Source organism: Daphnia pulex, chromosome 11 (assembly GCF_021134715.1).
Source record: "Daphnia pulex isolate KAP4 chromosome 11, ASM2113471v1".
In the NCBI taxonomy this organism is placed as follows: Eukaryota; Metazoa; Arthropoda; class Branchiopoda; order Diplostraca; family Daphniidae; genus Daphnia; species Daphnia pulex.
In genome coordinates this window covers 4,468,506-4,485,770 of record NC_060027.1, presented here as the reverse complement: position 1 = coordinate 4,485,770, position 17,265 = coordinate 4,468,506, and the positions used below count along the sequence as shown (strand labels likewise).

At 37.4% G+C, this 17,265-nt stretch overlaps 3 protein-coding genes and 4 long non-coding RNA genes across 10 annotated transcripts; 4 read left to right on the top strand and 3 right to left on the bottom strand.

Annotated features, from left to right (window-relative positions):
* Positions 1 to 26: 26 nt before the first annotated feature.
* LOC124207681 (mitochondrial import receptor subunit TOM22 homolog) lies at positions 27 to 1,002 on the top strand. The gene is made up of 4 exons (XM_046605249.1): positions 27 to 370; positions 431 to 542; positions 642 to 769; positions 837 to 1,002. The coding sequence occupies exons 1-4, from the start codon at positions 167 to 169 to the stop codon at positions 915 to 917; spliced, it is 525 nt and encodes a 174-aa protein (XP_046461205.1). The 5' UTR covers positions 27 to 166; the 3' UTR covers positions 918 to 1,002.
* A 233-nt stretch (positions 1,003 to 1,235) lies between these two features.
* On the bottom strand, positions 1,236 to 2,402 carry LOC124207679 (phosphoserine phosphatase-like). Its single transcript, XM_046605248.1, has 5 exons — positions 2,142 to 2,402; positions 2,012 to 2,069; positions 1,868 to 1,944; positions 1,498 to 1,805; positions 1,236 to 1,437 (listed from the first exon to the last, which is right to left on the bottom strand). The coding sequence occupies exons 1-5, from the start codon at positions 2,279 to 2,281 to the stop codon at positions 1,343 to 1,345; spliced, it is 678 nt and encodes a 225-aa protein (XP_046461204.1). The 5' UTR covers positions 2,282 to 2,402; the 3' UTR covers positions 1,236 to 1,342.
* Positions 2,403 to 3,059: 657 nt separating this feature from the next.
* Positions 3,060 to 7,839, top strand: LOC124206969 (leucine--tRNA ligase, cytoplasmic-like). Of its 2 annotated transcripts, none has more exons than XM_046604199.1 (17): positions 3,060 to 3,194; positions 3,262 to 3,548; positions 3,605 to 3,728; positions 3,799 to 3,968; positions 4,025 to 4,269; positions 4,343 to 4,568; positions 4,635 to 4,807; positions 4,883 to 5,055; positions 5,110 to 5,248; positions 5,315 to 5,619; positions 5,696 to 5,936; positions 6,011 to 6,211; positions 6,275 to 6,429; positions 6,497 to 6,930; positions 6,999 to 7,211; positions 7,293 to 7,527; positions 7,596 to 7,839. In XM_046604199.1, exons 2-17 carry the CDS (start codon positions 3,264 to 3,266, stop codon positions 7,802 to 7,804), a joined length of 3,528 nt encoding a protein of 1,175 aa, XP_046460155.1. In that variant the 5' UTR covers positions 3,060 to 3,194; positions 3,262 to 3,263; the 3' UTR covers positions 7,805 to 7,839. The 2 variants fall into 2 exon arrangements, with proteins under 2 accessions (XP_046460155.1, XP_046460156.1); XM_046604200.1 differs by having other exon boundaries at positions 3,087 to 3,208.
* LOC124206970 lies at positions 7,611 to 17,110 on the bottom strand. 2 transcript variants are annotated; one of them, XR_006879701.1, is made up of 5 exons: positions 16,976 to 17,109; positions 16,783 to 16,884; positions 16,601 to 16,723; positions 16,152 to 16,522; positions 7,611 to 8,281 (listed from the first exon to the last, which is right to left on the bottom strand). It is a non-coding gene; the product is annotated as an uncharacterized LOC124206970 (long non-coding RNA). The 2 variants fall into 2 exon arrangements; XR_006879702.1 differs by lacking the exon at positions 7,611 to 8,281 and adding an exon at positions 12,979 to 13,178 and having other exon boundaries at positions 16,976 to 17,110.
* On the top strand, positions 8,596 to 9,199 carry LOC124206972. Its single transcript, XR_006879705.1, has 4 exons — positions 8,596 to 8,655; positions 8,761 to 8,850; positions 8,933 to 8,975; positions 9,037 to 9,199. It is a non-coding gene; the product is annotated as an uncharacterized LOC124206972 (long non-coding RNA).
* Positions 9,457 to 10,464, top strand: LOC124206973. The gene is made up of 2 exons (XR_006879706.1): positions 9,457 to 9,521; positions 9,962 to 10,464. It is a non-coding gene; the product is annotated as an uncharacterized LOC124206973 (long non-coding RNA).
* Positions 11,161 to 11,825, bottom strand: LOC124206971. Of its 2 annotated transcripts, none has more exons than XR_006879704.1 (4): positions 11,786 to 11,825; positions 11,636 to 11,678; positions 11,438 to 11,574; positions 11,161 to 11,367 (listed from the first exon to the last, which is right to left on the bottom strand). It is a non-coding gene; the product is annotated as an uncharacterized LOC124206971 (long non-coding RNA). The 2 variants fall into 2 exon arrangements; XR_006879703.1 differs by having other exon boundaries at positions 11,761 to 11,807.
* Positions 17,111 to 17,265: the final 155 nt, after the last annotated feature.

Sequence of the window (17,265 nt, the reverse complement as noted above, 5' to 3'; positions counted from 1 at the left end):
CCCGGTGCCTCAGGCTTCTCTGTCATTAATACTTAGCAGACGATAATGTCGTCTCTTCCGTGATACACTGATACAGTTGGTCAGCGGTGTAATCTGGAAACATTTCCATTGCCAAAATCAAGTAGTGTAATACAAAAACGTGTAAGAATTTGTTGAATTTGTAAGAATGGCAACTATAGAAGAAATTGACGATCTCAGTGTCGAGATTATTAATAGTATCAACGATGAAGAAGAAGAACCCAAAGAAAACGCGTCTAGTCCGGCACGTGCCCCTGAACGACCAAACTCTGAATCGGCTGATGCCTCTGTCGTTGCCTTGTCGTCATCAAAAGCATTAGACGAAGCAGACTCAGACGACGAAGATGATGATGTAAATAAGAACAGTTCTGTAATGTAAAAATCATCATTCACTGTTATGTTTTTATTTCAGGATTTTGATGAAACAGTACTCGAAAGATTGGTTGGTCTGACAGAAATGTTTCCAACATGTTTACAAGTTGCAACTGCTAAACTCTTTTATGGTACATTTTCATCTGCTAAAGGTGTGTACACCAATTAATGAAAAAATTGATCTACATGGTTTATTTGTTAATTATGTTTGTCTGTTAACTACAGCCTTTTAACATTTTTTTCTTATTAAGGTTTTTATTCCTTTGCTCGTTCTGCTTCATGGGTTATATTCAGCACATCTGCAATCCTCTTTGCTCCAATTATATTTGAAGTTGAAAGGGCACAAATGGAAGAAATGCAGAAACAACAGCAACGACAGGTATATTTGTGAAAAACACAATTTATACTCTTATCCAATTGATATTGATATTACTGAAATTTAAAAGATATTGTTGGGCCCTGGTGCTGCCATGTCAGGAGGCAGTCCTCATCCAGGAATGGCACCAGTTCCATCACCTATCCGTTAAGATCTCGTCAGATTCTTCGTTCGCCGTAGTCTTTTTTTATGTAACTGGCTTGATAAATTACAACTAATGACATTTAAAAAATTTATTTGTCTCAAGAGCCACAAAAGTTTTTCTAGTTCTCCCTTCCACACACATTATACTAGCCTATTTTTTTAATTTTTTTGTAGGCCTAACAGTCAGTTAATAGTTGTAAAAAGAAGTTTGTCTAGTTTAGTATTTCTAATGGCAATTTACTTAAAACATATTTTTTTGTTTTACATTGATGGCCCCTGAAAAAGAACGAACGACTCGAAGATGAATAAATAGCGGTAACGGAAATTTGTAATCGATGTATATTACTAGGTTATCATCCAGTGCAATCAGTAACTGCATTATTAGATCAATAACAAATAGTTCAAAGAAGACGACAATTTTCGTAGACAATGTTAATCTGTAAGAACATTTATCAAATCTTGAAAATCTGTAACAAACCATGCAGCATTAGCTTTAACAACCTCTCGCGCGACATTGCCTCCATATCCTATTACCAAAATAAGGACTTGTAGGTATAGAATAACAAAACATTCTTTTTAGATTATACCAATGAATGCATCAGCAGGTGGGCATGCTTCCAAGTCCGTTATCCCATCACCTATCATCACAATAATTGAATGGCCAAATTTTTCCCTAATTGTTTGAATCACTTTGCTTTTTCCTCCTGATCTGGAAGTTGGTTGATCTTCATCAAATCCAGCATAGGTTCCATCATGATAAAATTTAAGCTTATTAGCATAAATGTTTTCTTTGGGAATTCCAAGGTGATCTGCAACTGGTTGTATCAAAGATTCAAATCCACCAGATATTAAATATGGTTTTTTGTTTAGAACATGAAGGGTCTTTATTAAAGTTCTAAAAATAAAATTACTGATCAAATAAAATTCATGGAAATATTAAGTAAAAACTGCTTTTACTCTAAATGAGGGGTTATCTTGAGATGTTGTTCTTTGGCAATTTGCACTACTTGATCATAGTGAGGTTGAATCAGGTTCTAATAAGACAATATAATCATTTAAAGTATTATGTAATAAAATTTTAATTAACATGAATTAATATACAAGTCTTAGTTTAAGGGCTTCTCTAAAATCCACGTTTCCGGACATAGCTTTGCTTGTCCTATCATAAAATATGTATAGAAAATAGCTACAAACTCAAAATTGAAAAGATAAGCAATTTAGTTGTGTTTACATTTCCTTCACTTGTTGTCCTTTTCCACAACAGAGTGCTAAGTCATCAATTCCTTCTCCAATACACACAGTAGAATCAACATCAAAGCAAACTGCATCAGCTTGTTTAAGCAATGTAATAACGGCTTGTTTTGTGCTCATTTCCACCTATAAAATAGATCTAAAACCGTTGAAAATTTAAGCGCAATGAATGATCGCGTTTCTGAGGCTTCGAAAGAATACAAAAACCTCCCCCTTTATTCTCTTCCACTAATACTTTTAAAGTAAGTGGTTACTAAACAGTGGGACGCGGGAAACGGAACCCGGAAAAAATTTTCAAGCACTTAAGTGATAGGCCTAAAGAAAAAACTTTTTTTTTTATTAGGAAGCCGGTGTTTTAAAAAGGAACCCAGAAAGTGACTCAAAAAATTGTGGAACAGCTCTACTTTATGCAAAATCGCAAGGCGATTCGATTCTAATGCTGCAAAGATAGGAATTAATTTAATTATTGTTTGTGAGATACCTATCGGGGAAAGATTTGGAAATATGAAAGTTTCGTTCTCTTCGAAATGCGCGATTTGAAATAAAAATAAAAAGCTTGCCATTCAATTTGTACAGATAAAGCTTTTCGTGCAAAGATCATTTGGAAATTGGAACCATTTTCAAACCAATTGAGATGCTATCAGACGTTGCTGGTTGCGCATTTGCGCTACTTTAGGCTTTCGCCCCTTTTCCGTCTTTATTATAATTAAATCGCTGAACGTTGAGGAAGGGATTTTAATTTGCGATTTCGAATTTCTTTTTTCGCCGAATCCCCATTCATGTATGTTATAAATATGTAATTAATTAAAGAAAAAATAACATGCATGTAATGTGCACATAAATAAAACGAGATTCCTGGCCTTTTTATATAGCCGCTAGAGCGTGTTGCACACGTGTAATCGGTCAATCAGATAATCGTGAATTGCTGAGGCAAGGCAAGACTTGCGTTTCCCAATTGAATATTCTGTCGTCTGCTTGCCGGACGTAAAAGTCATCGCTTGATAACTTCTTGGATTTTCTTCTTTTTCAATCAGTAAAATACCTCAGGTTATTTCTGATTTTCAGTGTCTATAATATTGTATTTATTTGATTTATATTAGATATGACTGAGAGAAAGGGGCGATTCAAGGTTGATTTTCTTCTGGATCTTGAGAGAGTGATTCAAGAAAAATGGGAAAATGACAAGATATTTGAAGAAGATGCACCTGAAGATGAAACTGCTGAAAAATTCTTTGTTAACTTTCCATATCCTTACATGAACGGGCTGTTGCATTTAGGACATACTTTTACACTAATGAAGTGTGATCTAGCTGTGGGCTATCAGCGATTGAAGGGGAAAAAATGTTTGTATCCATTTGGATTTCATTGCACAGGAATGCCAATTAAGGTAAACTTAAAATCTATTGAAATCACAAATCAAGTTGTTTAATGAAATTTTTTCAGGCATGTGCAGATAAACTGAAACGAGAGATGGAACAGTTTGGATTCCCACCAAAGTTTCCGGAACATGTGGAAGAAGTAGTAGAGGAAGTTCAGGATAATTCAATTCCTAAGGATAAATCCAAGGGTATCTTCCTTATTATAAATTTGTGTAAATTAGTAGTTAATAATGACTAAATTATTTATTTTTGTCATAGGCAAAAAAAGCAAGGCTGTTGCTAAATCAGGCACAGCCAAATACCAATGGCAAATTATGCAAAGTCTTGGCTTAAATGATGAGGAAATCAAGCCCTTCGCTAATGCAGAATACTGGCTTAAATTTTTCCCTCCGTTAGCTAAAAGAGATTTGATGAAGTTAGGCTTGCACGTGAGTTCCTTCAATTCCAGTGTTTAAATTGTTGATTAAATCGGTATTTTTCTTAGGTTGATTGGCGACGGTCGTTTATTACGACAGACGTAAATCCTTTTTACGATAGCTTTGTTCGTTGGCAGTTTTTGCGTTTAAAAGATCGTGGTCACATCCAGTTTGGTGAAAGGTACACCATTTTTTCACCCAAGGACGACCAACCATGCATGGATCACGACCGGGCATCGGGAGAAGGTGTTGGTCCTATGGAATACACACTAATCAAAATGAAAGTGTTGGATCCATTACCCAGTGTCTTGCAGTAAGTTGCTAACAATGATTGCCAATTCCTTCTTTCTATTTTATATGCATCTAATTGGTATTTTCATTTTCAGGCCTTTTAATAAGAAATCCATTTATTTGGTAGCTGCTACTCTTCGACCGGAAACAATGTATGGTCAAACCAATTGCTGGTTGCGACCTGACATGGATTATATTGTCTTTGAAACAAAATCCAATGAGATTTTTGTTTGCACCTACCGAGCAGCTTTGAACATGTCGTTCCAGAAAATGACAGCTGACGTGGGAACAGTTGTGGTTTTAGCCACAATCAAGGGCGAAGTAAGTCTAACGTTATATTGTTGTTTTCACCATTACATTTTGTTATATCTTACCCCTTTTTTATAGCAAATACTGGGTGCGGCATTACAGTCTCCCTTGGCTAGTTTCTCTCCGATTTACACTTTGCCTATGTTGACAATCAAAGAAGATAAAGGAACTGGTATTGTAACCAGTGTTCCTTCTGATTCTCCAGATGATTATGCGGCTCTGCGGGATCTGAAAAACAAAGCTCCCTTAAGGTATTTACAAGTTTCCTGTTCGTCAGTCTTCCACATTTTTCTAAACATTTTTCGGATTTTTAAAATTATTTACAGAGAAAAATACGGAATCAAGGATGAAATGGTTTTACCATTTGAGCCTGTTCCAATTGTAGAAGTTCCTGAACTGGGGAATCTGAGTGCAGTTTATGCATGCGATCGCTTCAAAATCCAGAGTCAAAATGACAGAGATAAACTCCAAGAGGCTAAAGAACTTGTTTATTTGAAAGGTATAATAATTTTCATTAACGAAAGTTAGAAATAGATCTAATTTTGAGTTTTAGGGTTCTACGATGGCGTTCTCCTTGTTGGACCTCATCAGGGCAAGAAAGTGCAAGATGTCAAAAAAGTGATTCAGAAGGAAATGATTGAAGCAGCGCAAGCAGTTGTTTACATGGAACCAGAGAAAACGATCATTTCAAGGTGTGTAATGTTCTTTCACATATTTATTCTGTCGTGTTATATTAATGCAAAATATTGGACATATAGATCAGGTGACGAGTGCGTGGTTGCTCTCTGTGACCAATGGTATCTCGATTACGGAAAGGGAGTTTGGAGGGAACGCACTACAGAAGCTTTGGCGAAAACTGAAACCTATCACGACGAAGTTCGTAAAAACTTTACTGCCACCCTAGATTGGCTTAAAGAGCATGCGTGCTCGCGAACTTATGGTCTTGGCTCGAAGTTGCCTTGGGATGAAAAATGGCTAATAGAATCGCTTTCAGATTCCACCATTTATATGGCGTACTATACGGTCGCGCATTTGTTGCAAGGAAATACTTTTGATGGAAGAGGTACATTATCAAATATCTATAAACATCCAACCTTAGTTAAAACATTTTTTTATTTCGTAATGATGTTACATTTCAGGAGAAAACGCCTTGGGGATCAAAGCCGATCAAATGACACCCGAGGTCTGGGATTACATTTTCTTCAAAGAAGCATCCCTACCCAAGACTACGATTCCTCAAGAGAAATTGAGTACTTTGAAGAAAGAATTCAATTTTTGGTATCCTGTAGACTTGCGCGTATCAGGCAAGGACTTGGTTCCCAACCATTTGACCTATTTTCTATACAACCATGTTGCCATCTGGCCAAACGAACCCAACAGGTAATCAACAATATGCTGGAAAAAATAAGTAAACCAATATAAATGTTTGTTGTTTTACAAATTTTATATTCCAGGTGGCCTCAAGCCATTCGAGCCAATGGTCACTTGCTGCTCAATTCTGAAAAAATGTCAAAATCAACAGGCAACTTCTTGACTCTTTCTGACGCTATTGATAAGTTTAGCGCTGACGGTATGAGGTTAGCCTTGGCTGATTCGGGTGATTCTGTGGAAGACGCAAACTTCGTTGAAGCAATGGCAGACGCTGGTATTTTGAGGTAGCGTTATATTATATTGCAATTAGAATTAACGTACGAGTTGACCCTTTTTTATTTGTACAGGTTGTATACCTTGATTGATTGGGTTAAAGAATGCCTTGCAACAGTGGATCAACTTAGAGATTCGGATTACACGTTTAACGATCAAGTTTTTGATAATGAAATGAATCTCAAAATCGTTGAGACAAATCAGAATTACGATCGCATGCTCTTTAAAGGTACTTAGTTAAATGGAGCCGAAGTTATAATTCTAAAAAATCTAACTTTTCTTTTTAATTTATTCAGAGGCTCTCCGAACTGGGTTCTTTGAATACCAAGCCATCCGTGACACCTATAGAGAAATAAGCATGGGCAACGTTCATAAAAAACTAATTTTGAAGTATATCGAAACTCAAGCTGTTATTCTCTCCCCGATTTGTCCGCACGTCGCGGAACATATTTGGGAACTGCTTGGTCATAAAGAAAGCATATTGAAATCTCGGTGGCCGACAGTTCCTGAATACGACAGCGTTCTCATCAGCGCGGGCGCTTATTTAGACCAGGCTGCTCACGAATTCCGCTTGCGACTGAAAGCATACTTGGCATCACTTACGTCGAAAGGCGCTAAAAAAGCCGTCAATGTACCAACTGGAAAACCCACCCACGGAACTATCTGGATAGCCAAAAGCTACCCTACTTGGCAATCAATTATTCTGACCCTGCTTCAAGAAAGATTTAACGTAAAAAAAAGCTGGAATTATAACTTGCGTGTGTGTTTCTCATTTCACTATTTTCGTTTTGATTTCAGAAAGACGGAGTTATGCCTGACAACAAATGGCTGTCAACTGAACTAAGCTCGAAACCAGAATTGAAAAAATCTCTAAAGAAAGTAATGCCTTTTGTTCAAGTGGCGAAAGAAAAAGTTGCCAAGCACGGCATTCGTGCCCTCAATCTAACCATGGATTTCGACGAAGTAGAAGTAATTACGAAGAACATAGAGTATCTCACCGCAACGTTAGACGTAAGTTAACATAGGAAACGAAATATGTGTGCATATGATTGTATATTTTATTCATTTGAATGCGGGACTGGGTATGAGCAGTTAGAGGGTTTGAACGTCCTTTATTCTGATGATTCAACGGCTGATGAGAAGATTAAAGAAGACTGCGTTCCTGGCACCCCTCATATTACTTTCCGTCACCAACCTGGAGTTTCCATCAACTTCGTCAATCCTCAACCTCTTTCTGGTTTGTTTGAAGTAAAACTGACAGTAATGCAGGGTGATACTCCGGCAAAATTAGTCAGTCGTTTGGTTAAACATCATAAACAAATTAAAGGTATTTTGGCAGTAATAAATAGAAATAAAAATAATCAATACAATTTTACAACTTACTCTGTATTTTAGATCCCAAACGCGTTAGCCTTTGGCGCTTCCAAGACCCTATTCTTGGCCCTAGAAAAATTCCTACGAGTGACGATTTAGAAAGAGGAAAGGTTCAGCTGACTGAAGCAAGTACATTCTTCGTGAACGTTGAAAGTAACACGGTTGCGGTCGAGGAAAATGGGGTACAAATTGACATTGGGTCAAGTTTGACGTATATTGTTGCATTGTAAATTTCAAGGATTTAAAAATACAACAATTGGGCTCACTTGCGTGCCGTATACGTTTCATCGGGTTGCTGACAGTAGAACTCCAAAGAGAGAAGAACTCCACCGACAATATAACCCCGATATTTTAAATAATGAAATAATAATGAAATTAATTAATTTCTTTGTATTAATTTAAATTTCTTTGTTTCCCTTAGGGATTCTGTAAAAATAAAGTAAAGGTTTTTTGGTATACGGGTACGGGAGGAACTTTGCACATACGGATGCGGAAGGGTTAGTTCGAAATTTCAGCAATAGGTGACTGTTTACTTTTTCGCCAGTAGATGGTGGGTCGGTCAAATTTAACCAATTCATCACCATTAGATGGCGCTGATCATTTTTTGAACTACGCGTGTAGAAACTGGTATCTAGGCGTCTAGGCCATGAAGTGATGTCATGTCATGGCGGATTGCTGAGTGGTTGACGAAAGTTTACCCCCAGAGCCTAGTGTAAATATAATAAGCAAATTTGTTTGAACTAGTTCAAATTGCTGATGCAAAATCCAATTGGACCTTCTAAAAAAAAATGGCGACCACGTTGCGACTTGCGAGTGTGTGTCTTAGAGTGTCAGTTGTCGCGTAACAGACGATACGCTAACTAACATCAACAATTTGTGCCGTAATACCAATGAATGCATAGGTAAACTCGAGTGATTTCGTCTGTAACTTGTCGGTGATGTTCTATTCCGTGTATATGTTGAATAACCTTAATGTTTTTCATCAACTTACAGGAGGAAACATGAAAGTCATGCAGCCTACCGTCAACTATTTTGTTCAAACTCATTGTATTCTACTGAATGTGCCATAGAAATGATACAGGTAACAACCAACACTAGCTTTATTACATGCTGAAACATAGATTCTTCTCATGTTTTATTAGGATTTTTACCTTAATTATTTGGCTGTTTCTTTTGGATTTGCTAGATCACCAACCCCAGCATGGACCAATCTCTCATTCCATCCTCTAGAGAACCTTAGGTAACTGATTGGTGGGCAGTCTAATATATTTTAAAAGTATTGATCTGCACTTACGTCTATCTAATGTTTAAGAGACAATTTCGAGTGTGTACTGATAAATGTTTTATTATTCTTTTAGATCATGGATATCAAGAACATTGATGGCACCAATTATAAACAAGGTGACTTATTTTTTTGTAATTTACAGGTTCCAAATTACAGGTTTCTAAATTGAAATGACAGACTTTATGAGAACTTGTATGTCATTTCAAGAAAAAGGACAGGATTATGCAGTCAATATGATTCATTAACTTCTGAGCAGAGCCTGAGCATCTGAACATTTTGCCAAGATGTCGTCTCTTTTTCCTGTACCGTCTATATGTTTTGTAAGAAACACTTCAGAACAAATCAGGTAAATATGTGCAACTTTTTAACTGTTAGACTTAGTTAGTTGGTGACTATGTCTTAACTTGCCTCTGTTGTAGAACTTAAGTTGTTTTCCTTGGAAAAGCTTGCTAGCTGTAGGTTCCTTTGCAAAATTTATTCCGAAGGATTGTATAGTTAACTTTAACTTCTGTATTTTTGTTTTCGTCATTTGAGACGCTGTGTCCCTGATAGTAATTGAGTTTTTTTTTTTTTTTTTTTTTTTTTTTTTGATAAACGGTCTGGTGAGGTCTGAGCTTCGTCGTGGCTGCCCAAAGTACACATGGATTTGATTCAGCCAGCTGGTAAAGGATCTTCTTCCTCTTCCACTTGCTACCTGTACTGCTGTGTGTTATGAAGAAACATGAACAACCAAAGTAATGATTTCAATCAACTTTCTAATTGTCTGGCTGATTCAAAAAGCTTGCTAACTGACACTGAGAGATTTCGTAGTTTAACTATACTTGTGTCATTTTTGTTATCTTCGCATGAGAATTCACTGCTTGATAGTAATTGATTTTTTTAAAGCAGGATTAACATCCAGTTAAAGTCTTAGCTTCTCCATCTTCATTTTTGTAGTTTAAATCACACACTTGGTTTTTGTTTCAACAATAGCTATCAGTATCAGATATTGTTTTCAGAATAATTGATTTAACTAAAACCACATAGAGTGTCATTAATTTGTCTTTTCATTGACAGCATTTCCATTGATGTTGAACATTAATTCATTTCATTTCGGTTATAGGTTTATCGTGTATGTTCGCGTAGTTGCTGTCCGCTGTGGTACGTTGTTGCGCGCAGCCTATGCCTTAGAAAGATCTTTCTGCATCAAATTCAATTGGCCGTTCCTTGATGCTGGTGTCGTGTTACCGAAGTTGCATCATTATTATGTTAAATTGTCATCGTGACTATGCAGTTTACCGTTTATAAGTTAAGAAGCAACAAAAACAAATATGGGATGCTTATGTCAAACAAATAATAAACATGTTTTCGGGGTTGGGAAAGGATTAAGGAAAGTGGAGATGTTTGAGGGGGGATATTTCGAGTTTGGATAAAACACAGTTAATTTATAACCCTACAAACATATCCCTACCAATTAATCTCCAAACCCACCAAACCTATACCTTTCAAGTTCCAATTCTTCAGACCCCACAATCATACACCTACCAACCCTCAAATTTATACCCTAAACCACATAAACCAGTGTTAAACCCTATGTCTGTAATCAATAAAAAATTATAAATTAAATCAGCTTTTATTATTTTTCTGTCATGTACAAAAATTAATAATTCAATAAACAGAGCGTCCGATTCAAGACATTTTTCTTCTGTACGAGTTTAAACGCAACCCGCCACCACCGCTGCGGCAACGAGACAAAAAGCGATGTTTTAGTTTTGCGGAAATCTGCGTCAGTCAAGTTATAAATTTTTCAAACTCAAAACTTCTGTCGAATTTGCATCTAGTCTACTGGTGCAAATAGCGATCCTTGTGTTTGGTAGTTGAGAAGATGTTGTTTACAAAACAAACAATGGTGAGTTTTTTTGGCTACTCAGAACACCCCATTGTTTGTTTTTTAAACAACTATTTTCTTAACTACCAAACACATGGAATCGCGATTTGCACTAATAGACTAGATGCAAAATGCTACGCGAGTTGTTGAATTAGAAAAATTTGTATCTTGAATGATGCAGATTTCCGCAAGAAATAAACCATGGCTTTTTGTTTCATTGGGTAGTGGGTTGCTTTGTTTTAACTCGCACATGCAATTGTAGGTTTTGTCTACGGCCCCCAGAGATAGTATCTGGACCGAGAAGAAGAGAGAAGTACGAGGCCAGTTTTACTGGGGAGATGTAGTTATACTAGGCTTCCGGGTTAGACTCATGACCCTCCAAAAGTTTTCATCGGATCATGCGCCTTCCAAGTCCCCGTTCGACCAGAGCCCTCCCCTCCTCCTGGTTTCACAGCGGGTGAGTGACCACCGGCGGGCGTTGGTTAGTGGTTAGTTAGGGAAACAGGGCCACAGAAAAGAAGGGAGCCCACATATGCACTTGTAATTTTGCTAACTACACAATTCATCAGTCTTGAATGACTGCATGCTCTCGTCGGTGTTCAGCAATGGATGAAGTCCACGATAAGTAGCGAAGGATTACCCTGTAAGCAGAAAGAACATTTATTTTGGATGACAATAATTTAAAAAAATTGAAGCAACAGAAAACAATACCTCAAATCAAGAGGGCCCGTTTAAGGAAGTAAAAATGGAGATTCAATGGTGGCAGCCAACGGTTAGCAAACAATGAATCGTATTGACTGCATAATCCTGTCCTTTTTCTTGAAATGACATACGAGTTCTCATAAAGTCTGTAATTTCAATTTAGAAACCTGTAATTTGGAACCTGTAAATTACAAAAAAATAAGTCACCTTGTTTATAATTGGTGCCATCAATGTTCTTGATATCCATGATCTAAAAGAATAATAAAACATTTATCAGTACACACTCGAAATTGTCTCTTAAACATTAGATAGACGTAAGTACAGATCAATACTTTTAAAATATATTAGACTGCCCACCAATCAGTTATCCAAGGTTCTCTAGAGGATGGAATGAGAGATTGGTCCATGCTGGGGTTGGTGATCTAGCAAATCCAAAATATACAGCCATTTATTAAGGTAAATCCTAATAAAACATGAGAAGAATCCATGTTTCAGCATGTAATAAAGCTAGTGTTGTTAGTTACCTGTATAATTTCCATGGCACATTCAGTAGAATACAATGAGTTTGAACAAAATAGTTGACGGTAGGCTGCACGACTTTCACGTTTCCTCCTCTATAAGTTGATGAAAAACAATAAAGTTATCCAACATGTACACGGAATAGAACACATCACCGACAAGCTACAGACGAAATCACTCGAATTTACCCATGAATTCCTTGGTAATTTTCGAAGAAAAGATAGCTTAGGTTTTGACAGCAAACCGCCATGAGCGATAAGCCCATAACTGACACAATCAACACGCCATCTGTTTGACACGTTTCAAAACTCAGTTTTTGAAGGACTGGTCTTAAAATACAAAAAAAAACTTAATGTAGCATTTAAGATAGAATAAACATGAGATAAGCCAGATCGATTACGTACCGTCGGACGAGGAACAATCTTGTATACGCCGTTGTACTTGAGTGTTGATTACCGCTGTAATAGACCGATATGAGAGATGGCGAACCTGGAATGGAAAAATTTTGGCATTTTAATAAAAATAGGGAATACATTTAAGCCATAAATAGTTCCAATGGAATTTTACCCGGTAGAATATCTGTTGTCCCTTCCGGCAAGAATATAGCGTCCGAATTTCGGTTAATTGTGTCGGTTAATTGTGGGGATGTTGGAGTCCAATGCTTTGCAAGCGTTCAAAAAAATAATGGCAAATTAGTGACACTAAACGGGCGAATTAAGTTCGTAATCCGTGTCTGACAATTTCGGCAGCTGTATTAAACTGGAGATCACTTTTAAAGATAGGGCAGCTGTTGCTGCTTCTTCTTCACTTACGTATATTGGTTCAAAGGGCATCAGATTGACGATTACTTGAATATGGGCGGCCAACCCAAGCATTTGGCATCATCCATCTTTTATTTCTTTTTTGTGTAGTCTCTCAAGTATTGATTCCCCACCTGGTCTATGATTTGAAATCAAACTTAAGTTATCATGAAATTTTGAATGTGATGGCTGGTTATCTTCTTCTTGGTTTAGCTCAATTACTGCCATCAACGCCTTGAGCCCTTGATGATTATAGTCATGATTGAACGCCTGGATATTATCGAGTCGTCTTTCCTGATTTTTACTCAGCTTACCAACGTGGTTGTTGGTATTACTTGCGCCGAAGTAGTTTTCAACTTTGTAAAAGACTTCTCGAAGTGCTGCTTGTCATCGTGCTGCTTGTAGAAAGGGTGCCCGACGTGGAACCAACACTGATTGCGAGACAAACAAATAAAAACAAATATTTGACCAAGTCTGATGAATAAAGTAAGCCGTAACAACATGAAAAATTGGAATCTTGATCAAATAAATATTTCAATCAATTTTATCTCAAATTTTATACTATTTTCTTTAAGTCTTAATCGTCTTAATTTAAAAAATAAAAATTATTTAACGAAATTTAAAAATGTGCTAAATAAATTAAACTTAAAATCCAAACGTGATTGATCAATTGGAAGGGCTTGCCTGTAGCTTGAATCTTGATGTAGCTTCTATTCAGCAGCTATCTTTTGTCACGTCAAAATGAGTTTCTAGGTCAGCAAACAATCAAAACTATGTTTGTTTCAACTCCTAAACAGAAAAGAAATCAAATTTTAATAGAAAAATACGGCAAAATAGAAATCTGCGTTGGAAAAAATATTTTGCATGTGCAAAGTTTTGAACCACTGACATGATTGTAAGGTGAAGACGTATCTCGCATCTTTTATTCAAAACAAAAGAAATTATTGAAAATATTAACAAAACGTTATCGGATGGGTCTGTTGAGGAATAGTCTGCATGCAACGGTTCAGGCTTTGATGAGGACCTATAACCCCTAACCTATACCTTAACCTAATACCCTATCCTAAACTAACAGCAGCAGCCGACCTCTCCCAAAGCCGTGACCGTGAGTTCCGAACCAGTATCTGCCACCCTGGCGACCAGATCCGACAACGTAGGCGCCGACGCCTTAACCATTAGGCTATCGGCGCCCAAAGTTATCTTATTTTTGAAGCTAGTATTTTAAAAACTTTATCTCAATCATATTATTTTACTTAAGCCTTCATTTAAAAAATCGAAATTATTCAACGAATTCTTAAAATGCGCTAAATAAATTAAACTTGAAATTACGACGAACTTGATTAATTAATTGGAATTGTGCTATTGCGCGATTAGGGCTATTGGGTAGCTTCAGCAACTATATTCCCTCGCACCATAATGAGGATCTACGATACGAAACAATTACAACAACGTTTTTTTCGAATCTTAAACAGGAAAGAAATCTAAAATAAATTGCAAAATAGAAATCTGAGTTAAAAATTTTTTTTTTCATATTTTAAGTTTTGAACCGCTGACTTTGATTGTTATATGACGACGTATCCCGCATTTGTCGCCTTTTATTCAAAACAAAAGGAAACATTGAAAATTTTAACAAAACGTTGTCGGATTTGGTCTAAGTATGGAACAATCTGCATACAACGGATCGGGTTTCTTATGCCGAAGGTTGCCAAGTAGCAGCTCCAACCCACTTTTAACTTTCAACCCCCCCTGAAGCCTTCGCACCGTGAGTTCCAACCAGTAACAGCCACCCTGGCGACCAAATCAAAGAACGCCGACGCCGATGCCTTATCCACTAACCCATCGGCGTCTATACTACTACTACTAATTTTTTTAAGCTAGTCTTTCTTTCTTTCAATTTTATCTCAATTATACAACTTTCCCCCAAGCCTTGATTTGAAAATCGAAATTATTTTACGCATTTTAATAATGCGCTGATTAAGTTAAAAACTTAAAATCCATAATGAGCGCGATTGATTAATTAATTGGAAGGGCTTGTGTCGTGTGTACTGTGTAGCTTGGTGTAGCTTTCAGTAGCTATCTTTTCTCGCGTCAAAATGAGTTTCTACTTTCTGAAACAATTACAACATAATGTTTTTCATATCCTAAGCGGAAAAGTAATCGATTTAAACAGCAAAATGGAAATCTGTGTTGGAAAAAAGTTTTGCATGTGCAAAGTTTTGAACCACTGACATGATTCTTAGGTGACGACGCATCCCATTTTTGCCGTCTTTATTCAAAACGAAAGGAAATATTGAAAATTCTAACAAAACGTTATCGAATTGGGTCTGAGGAACAATCTGCATGCAACGGATCGAGTTTCTTATGCCGAAGGTTGCCAAGTAGCAGTTCGATCCCGCTTTTAACCGCCAACCCCCCCTGAAGCCGTCACCGTGAGTTCCAACCAGTATCAGCCACCCTGGCGACCAGATCCTGATAAACGCCGACGCCGATGCCTTATCCACTAACCCATCGGCGTCTGTAAGTACCTAATTTTTTAAGCTAGTGCTTTTTATCAATTTGATCTCATTTACACTAAAACACAATTCCTTTCAACTTAGTTCTTTTACACATTTTATAATTGAATATTCCTTGACTACCTAAATCAGATACCTAATATGAAAATACAATTTAAGAAAGTTTATCTGTTAGTTTTCGATATCGCAGAATAACATATAACCGAGCCACTCTGAACCTTTTTTTTTTGTGAGAGGGGTAAATTCCAACATGAAACACCCTTCCCCCATTCCTTTTTCTGGGAAACTACTGATTGCATTCAAAGCTATAAGCACCGTGAATCACAGGATGGATCAAGTTACTTAAATTTGGGTCTTAATTGAGGGAAAACGGAGGAGGGACCAGAAAAAGACAACAAACGTGAATTATTTTTGAACTTAATCCAACACTCTATCAAAACTACTTCTCAACAACTAAATGCTTGGTGAGGCCTGGTTAGCTTTAAAAATATCCGATTTAGAAGCAAATACTACAATTCCTTTCTTCGCGACGCATAGCCGCGAAAAAAAAAAATGTCCGCATATTTCTTCTTGTTCCATTTACATTTCGTAGTAGCTCTTCTGCTAATCGAAAGTCAAAATCGGAAACCAGAGATGGAGAGCCATTTCGAGTGGTGAGAACAGGATGACTTAAAGGACTTAAAGGACTTAAATACTTAAAGATACCAGTCAGGTTTTGATGCATTTATCCGTTAAATGCGAACACAATGAGAAACGGGTGTAAAAACAGAGCTCTTACAGCATCACGAGCGACGTTCAAATAGGCTTCATGCAAGGATTGCTTGGAATCGGCGTAGTTGATAGTAAAACAATGTACTAATGTTATTATGATTCGATTGGATTGGGACTTACGTGGAACATGTGGAGACGGCGGCGATACGGATCTCGGTGGTCTCAGTGGCATTGAGGATCAGGCGGAGAACAGCAGAAAGTAACTTGTTGCGGTTAACTGCAGCGATGGGCTGCAGAGAGAAGATGACGTGGGGGCAGACGGCGTGAGGAACGGAGCCGCTCCGACGTGAGGAATAAGACGCCCAATGGCAGGGATAAAGTTGGTGTTGGGCGGAGTGCTCAAGACAACGATCATCTCGGGGTGGGTCTTTGCCAGTCCGTCGCTCCAATTGCCAAAATCGGATGGACTCCTGGATGGACGTCTTCCGGTCAATAGTTGTTGTTGTTGTTGTTCTCATTAAATAGTTGTCAGTATTACAACGGAATTGCCTCTTAAACATTTGATAGGTGTAAGCGCAGATCAATACTTTAAATACATATTAGACTGCAATAAAGACAAGTGAACTTACACATGAAACCACTGATCAGTGATGATTAGTTACCCAAGGTACTCTAGAAGATGAGAGCTTGGTACATGCCAGGGTTGGTGATCGAGCAAGTCCAATACAAACAGCAGATAATTGTGATGAATCCTAATAAAAAATGAGAAGAATATATGTTTCAGCAATATAAAGCTAGGGTTGATTGTTACCTGTATAATTTCGATGGCATATTCAGCAGAATACAGTGATTTTGAACAAAATTGTTGATGGTAGGCTGTAGCCTGTAGGCCCTACGACTTTCACGTTTCCTCCTGTAAGTTGATGAAAAACATTAAGGTTATTCAATATATACACGGAATAGAACATCACCTACAAGTTACAGACGAAATCACTCGAGTTTACCTATGTATTCATTGGTATTACGGCACAAATTGTTGATGTTAGTTAGCGTATCGTATGTTACGCGACAACTGACAATCTGACACAGACAGACACACACTTGCAAGTCGCAACGTGTTCGCCATTCTTTTAAGAGGTCCAAATCAGACATCAATTTTCGATGACTGCCACGAGATGGCCGGCACGGATCGCAATTGCGGGTTTTTTTTCAAAAATAAGGCGGATAGGTACTGTCGGTGTCGGGCACTGGAGTTCCATTGTAGGGTAATTTTAATAATATTTAAAAAAGGTGT